Consider the following 6898-nt stretch of genomic DNA (forward strand, 5'->3'; position numbering starts at 1 on the left):
ATTCACCTCTTTAGCTTTTTTTTTTTTTTTGACAATACAAATATTTTTATTTGGGATTGTTATGTTGACATTTGTTTCTCATTCCACATCATGAGCTCTTCAGCTTTTAATGGTCAACTTCCAAAGGACAATAAGTGGAGGAACCAAGTCCTAAGTTCACTGATATCATTGGACTTGTCCTTTCATGTTTGTGCAAGAAAGCTAACTTCTATTTAATTTTTTAACTCTGCCCGTCCCTTCCATGGAAGTTAGTTTGTTTTAACTTCCCTTCGAATGTGCTCTGGAAAAGGCCATCCCCTATCAAATGGTTCCCTGGACTCTCTCTACAATGTCCAACTCTTCACCATCCACATTTTTGCTAAGGGAATTTGATGTCATAAATTATCTTCAATCATTAATTCTCTATGAACTAAATTAATCCTAAAAGCAGATATAGTGTGAAAAGGTGGGTCTCTCCTTTGTCGACTCTTGACTTGGCACTACTTACTCATTCCTTGGCTCTATTGACAAATCAAAATGTTCTCCTAAATCCTCCCCCCAACAGTAGTTCCTGTGTCATCAAGCAATTGCATATGCATTTTCTTAACCTTTCATTATTTGTCAAACTCGTCACAGTTAAGGAAGACAGTGGAAGACCTGTTACCATTTGACCACTTAGTAATAGGAAAACAATGAGATTAGTGATAAATCCTATAGAGGAAATGTTCTGGTTGAAGCAACCCAATGAAAGACTAGAGGCTCTTCCTATGTAACAGCAATGCTCTTATTGTTCTTTAGGAGCTATATAAGTGAGAAACTCCGGATTTCTCCACAAGAAGAAGACTACACCTGTAGTTTAAAGGTAAGTAGCTCTTCTCCTTTTCTCCTTTTCTCCTTCTTCTTCTTCTTCACTTTTTCTTCTTCTTGTATTCTTCTTCTGCTGCTGCCTTTTCTTCTCCCTCTGCTTATGCTTCTTCATGATTCTTCTGGAATTGAGCACAGCCCAGTAAAAGGCAAAAGACCAAGCTTGGTAAGTCTGATACGATAAGAGGTATGGTAAATATGGATGAGCAGACATTTTAGTGACTACTCTGTCTCTCAGTCATTACCTTTGCTTTCTTTATCACTGAGCAATAAGAGAATAAATAGCGGCAGAATTAGATTAATATCTCATCTCAATTCCAACAGAGGTATGATGAGGAATAATTTCCCCAGCAGATAATTTGTTTAACCATGATTTCACTTCATCTGTGTTCTTTAAGTCTGTTGATTCTTCTAATTTTTTTTTAGAAAATCAGTTTTTCTAACCGGTACAACAGTTTAACTTTACTTATTTATTTATGTATTAATGAGAGAGAAAGAGAGGCAGAGATATAGGCAGAGAGAAGCAGGCTCCTCTCAGGGAGCCTAATGTGGGACTCAATCCCTGGTCTTGGGATCCCACCCATGCCAAAGGCAGACACTCAACTGCTGAGCCACCCTGGTGTCCCACAGATTAACATTTCTAAACTTATTCTTATCCCCTCCTAAGAATTGTGCCCTTTTCCCCTCTTACATTATTTATATGTTATTGAAATTTGTTTTATTTTGAATAGTATTTCTCAAAGGTAATTGTATTAATCAAAAGCATGGGTTCATGTTGATATCCTTGTCAAATTGGTCAATAAAAATAAATTTTTGCAAATATATTTAATAGATTTATTGAAATTGTTGTTTGAAATGTAATTTTAAAATTAAGCCTTCATCAAACTGTGAGCTTTAAATTAAAGGTATATTTCTATAGAGGATACAAAATAAATATGGGATGAGGTTTATTGGTCTCAAGGAACAAAGAATCTTCACTGGAGGGTATGAATATATTTGGTGTAGTAAGTGTGTAAAGAACTAGTAAGTTCAACATTTTACTGCTAGAGTATCTGATAGAAATAAGTGACACATATGCTATGGCATTGGGGTTCTAAGGCAGTAGTAAGTTGTTAGAATAAAATAAGAAGAGATTAAGAAGGGCAAGGAGAAAGGGCCGAAAATGGAGTCTATGTGATTGAATGACTCTCCTATAGCTAGGCTTGCAGTAATTATACCGTGTGTGCCACAGAATGAGTATGAAAAAAGAAGTGATTGGTACAGATTGATAATACCTATTGCAGTATCTTATCTGAACCTCTTTATCCTTATGAATTCCACTATTTTAAAATGTGGTATTTCTTTTTAACATAGAACAACCTCTATCACATTAAAAGTTAATTTACTCTACAAGTTAACTCAGGTGTTGTTATAAAGTAAACAACTGACATTTCTAATTATAGGTGTAGATCTCATCACCCATTATTTTATTCTTATACTTTACCTCCTATTCTTTTTGTCCATTGCATTGTCTATATTGCCTTATTTTTTGTTTTCATGTTATATATTTTAAAAAAGAAACTCAAATAAGAAGTCATGTTAAGAACAAACTACAAAGACCATGAAAATTCTTGCAGTCGATATCTTAAAATCCATACATCATGTATAAAGCAGATAGTACAGAAGTGATTCAAACAATGACCACACTGTGGCATCCTAGCATCATGCAAGATGCAGGAAAATCACACCTAGGTGGTAGTGGATGCCGGGGAGAGACATCAAGTTCAGGTAGAAGTAATTGCACTTGTTTGATGGTGGATAAGTGTTCCACTTTTTTTCCATGTTCAGACCTCTTTTTAATTTTAGTCTTTCATATCTGCCAATTTTTGACAGTGGTCTGAAGAAGAAGGACTCCCCATTTCCTCTGAAACACTATCCTGTTCAGCCTATCATTTATCTGCGACTTTTGGGGGATGTTTCAGAAGCCTCCAGAGGGAAGGAAGAGCTACAGGAGTTAGCAGAACAGGAAGCTTGTATATATTTTAGACAAACAATATATTTGTAAGGAATCCACATGACAGAGGAGTGTGGGCTACAAGACATCAGTGGTGAAGAAGCGACTAGGAAGATAAAGACCGGTTGAACGTGGTTTGCTTAAACAGACCGCTCGGTCTCAAATTCCCTGTCTTTGGGGATAAGAAGGTCTTCTTTTCTTCCAGTACAGGAAGCTTATCTTTCACATCGTACAAAGCAAACATTAGTTTTCAGAAAGAATACAGTCTGAATTTATCTGGAAGGAGGGAATGTTTTTATCCCCCAATGGCTCATATTTATCCAGGTACTTTGCTAAGAGTGATCAGAAAATTCTTGTTACTTCTTGAATTTATGGCCAAAGAAAGGAGAAGACTTTTTGCCTCTGATAATATTTTGCAGAGTTTGTAGGACACAGAGGACTGTACTCCTTTGAGTCTCCAACTTTTAACAAACCCATGTCTGAGCACAGCTAATGATAAATTAATTTACTTTGTCCAGGAGTGTGTCTGAGTTTCCTGCAGCATCAGGAGAGGGAGAGACAGACACCATGATTCCTACCAAGATGCTACTGCTCTTGCTGTCAATGGCTTTGCTGGCCTTGGGCTCTGCTCAGGGCATCAGTGACGGTAAGTTGGGGAGAGAGAAGGTCATGCAAGCATATGGGTAACATTCTTGGAGAAGATTAAGGTTGATTTGAATTTTCTCAGAAATCAAGTGCTTGATATTCCTAGAATAGGTGAAACAAAGAGGAGAAAACAGTAGTTTCTATTTTCCACTGATGGCAAATATCTCTCGAACACCAGGTCTCAAGTCAATATCTTCATGGTGTGAACTTTGCTGTTTTTGGAAGTGTGAACTTTCACTTATTCATTCTATTTGTGTGAAAAATATCATCTAAATTGATTGAATATTCTAAAATTCATCTTGATATCTCATTTGAACACTTGTAATATACACTATTTAAGAATTTGTATTGACTTGAGACAAGGTTGCTGCTCAAAATTCTAAAATGGTAGTTACTGACTTTTCTGAAAGTCAGAGACACTTTAAGAAGCATCTATAAGAGGTTATTTTGATAATAATATTTGAGATTTCATCTCTATATTCTGAGGCAGTTTGGATACTAGATGGGAAAAAACAGTAAAATTCTGAGGAGAGATTTTTCTTTAAATAGTCTGTACAGGGAATTTAGTTTATGTCTAATCTTGTATATATTTTATGTCATTAATTGTTCACCGTAACAATTTGATGTGTATATTATTATTCACGGTTGACACTTGAACCCTACTTTTGGAGTTTAAATATTCTGCAAGACATCCATGATTAGAGAGGGACAAAGCTGTGTTATAGACTCAGCCCTGTCAGCTTTCGAGCCCATAATCTTTGTATCTCATCCTGTGAACTCTGTTTAGCTTTACTTCATCTGAAATGACTGAATTGTCTGCAGTATGTCGACTATTTTCAAGTTAATATCCCTATTCAACACATATATGCCTTTGCCCCCATCTCTTCTTGTTCCCATATTGATTAGCTTCTTAACTTGCATCCCAAACTCACACACTTTCTAAGGACAGCATTACACTTAATAAACTGCAGTGCTATGTTCCTCTGAGTATTTCATGAAGATTTCTCAAACTCTTGAGTAACTTAACTAGTAAATAGAGCTTAAAAGTTTGCTAAAGAAAAGATGCACCAGAATAGCACCAAAATTTTGTCATTAAGGCTAACATGAGCTTCTTTAAGTTCAGGAGGAAATGTACTGAGGCGATGGCAAGAGTCTTAGAGACAAAACAGTTGATGAAATTAACAAGCTGAACAGTTTAAGGTTTGTTTTAATGATTTCAAAGCAAATTCCAGAAATAACGGATAAATATTGGAAACATTTCTCTTTCTGGGCAAGAATTTTCTGGAATAATAAAATCTGGTGATTTTGGATGACTTGAGGTCTATCACAGCAAGTTCAGAATGGATGGCAATAGAGAAGAAGCAGAAGCATCAAAAGAGGCAGGGTCAATGGCGAGTGGGCAAAGAAGACCTGCTAAGCCAAGTACATGCACTGTCACAAAGCCAAGATCTCTCTACCTCTCCTCTTCTGGGGTCTAGGCCCTGGTCACTGCCTACTACCACAGACACCAGTTATATCTTATTTCTAACTCCATTTAGGCTATCATACTACCATGCTTGTCTTGTTGAATTTAGTGGCTAAGCTTTCTTTTCACTTGTTCCTTTCTGAATTTGTGTTGTGTTTCCTAAGTAGATGATGAATTCTTGAAAGAAACCTCAGAGGAATCACAAGTGAAATCTCAAGAAGAAAATGGAGTTGAGAACAGCAAGCCAGACAAAGATGGTCCAGGTGGCCCACAGAGACCAGCAGGCCAACAAGTTCCAGGTGGTCAACAGCAACCAGGAGCCCAAAGTGGTCCAGGTGGCCCACAGGGTCCAGCAGGCCAACAAGGCCCAGGTGGCCAACAGCGTCCAGGAGCCCAAGGTGGTCCAGGTGGTCCACAGCGTCCAGCAGGCCAACAGCGTCCAGGAGCCCAAGGTGGTCCAGGTGGCCCTCAAAGTCCAGCAGGCCAACAGGGTCCAGGAGGTCAACAGCGTCCAGGAGTCCAAGGTGGTCCAGGTGGCCCACAAGGTCCAGTGGGCCAACAGGGTCCAGGAGGTCAACAGGGTCCAGGAGCCCAAGGTGGTCCAGGTGGCCCACAGGGTCCAGCGGGCCAACAGGGTCCAGGTGGCCAACAGCGTCCAGGAGCCCAAGGTGGTCCAAGTGGCCCACAGGGTCCAGCAGGCCAACAGGGTCCGGGTGGCCAGCAGCATCCAGGAGCCCAGGGATTTCCAGGTGGCACACAGGGTCCGGCAGGGCAACATGGCCCAAGTGGCCAACAGGGCTCAGGTGGTCAAGGTGGTCCAGGTGGCCAGCGTGATCAGCGTGGTGGCCAGTAACAAGGAAACCAAGTAAAGAGGACCTCCTGTGATTTCCTAGGTATTGATTCTATTCTTACTCAATAATCTAGGGAATTTCTTTTGATGTTTCCTAATTCTCTATTCTTGTTTCTGTTTTTTCTTACCTATTTTCTTTTACATTTTTTAAATTTTTTTTTTTTTTTTAAAGATTTTATTTATTTATTCATGAGAGACACAGAGAGAGAGAGGCAGAGACACAGGCAGAGGGAGAAGCAGGCTCCATGCACCGGGAGCCCGACGTGGGATTTGATCCCGGGTCTCCAGGATCACGCCCTGGGCCAAAGGCAGGCGCTAAACCACTGCGCCACCCAGGGATCCCACATTTTTTAAATTTAAATTCAGTTTGCCAACATATAGTATAATACCTTGACTTCAATCTGTCTTAAGCTCTTGTCCTTGCTGTGATTCTCCTTGCTTCAAGCTAACCCATAGAAAAATCTCTTCCATTATAAGAGCAAATGTTCTTTCCTCCAGAGTATGTTTGTTTGTTTGTTTGTTTGCTTGTTTGCTTGTTTTTGACTCTATTTCTTATGTTAGCCTATAACCTTCCCATGTTCTATCTCCTTTGTCATCTACCACTTCTCTTCCCTTTACTCTCTCCTGGGCTGTTCCTCTGTCATTCCTCTTTTTTTCTCTCTTAATATGATGTCTTGTAATGTCCTCTAGTACCCACTAGGAGAAACACTGACATAGATCATTTCCAGGCCTAATTAATATTTCTGTCTAAAGTTTTTCTCTTTGTTTTAGAAATTGAGAGAGATCAACTGGTGACCATGGATTTTTCAGTCGTGTCCACGTGGCCTTCCTTCCTCTGACTTCAAATTATCAATAAAGTCATCAGCATTAAAGCCCTGGCTCTTATTTTCCTTCTAAGTCATGGTTCTTAGTCAGTGGATGAGAAGGACTGGTTGAAAGATACAAAGCCCTGAAGGACTTCAAATTTGTGTGCTGTGCAGATTGACCTCACTCCGATTTTAATAATTTTGTGGGGACTTCACTCCCACCAATATTACAAAGCAGAAACATTTTATTCTTGAGACTAGTAAGGGAGTTTGCAAGTTCAGACGACCAATGTACA

General features: G+C 39.3%; 1 protein-coding gene across 2 annotated transcripts; it reads left to right on the forward strand.

Moving 5' to 3' along the window:
• Window positions 1-208: 208 nt before the first annotated feature.
• LOC119866324 (cuticle collagen 2-like) lies at window positions 209-6668 on the forward strand. Of its 2 annotated transcripts, XR_005379845.1 has the most exons (5): window positions 209-445; window positions 778-841; window positions 3355-3482; window positions 5114-5839; window positions 6568-6668. XR_005379845.1 is itself a non-coding variant. In XM_038576797.1 (4 exons), the coding sequence occupies exon 3, from the start codon at window positions 5171-5173 to the stop codon at window positions 5813-5815; it is 645 nt and encodes a 214-aa protein (XP_038432725.1). In that variant the 5' UTR covers window positions 551-841; window positions 3355-3482; window positions 5114-5170; the 3' UTR covers window positions 5816-5839; window positions 6568-6668. The 2 variants fall into 2 exon arrangements, 1 of the variants encoding a protein (XP_038432725.1); XM_038576797.1 differs by lacking the exon at window positions 209-445 and having other exon boundaries at window positions 551-841.
• The last annotated feature ends 230 nt before the right edge of the window (window positions 6669-6898 follow it).

This window comes from Canis lupus, chromosome 27 (assembly GCF_011100685.1).
Source record: "Canis lupus familiaris isolate Mischka breed German Shepherd chromosome 27, alternate assembly UU_Cfam_GSD_1.0, whole genome shotgun sequence".
Classification (NCBI taxonomy): Eukaryota; Metazoa; Chordata; class Mammalia; order Carnivora; family Canidae; genus Canis; species Canis lupus.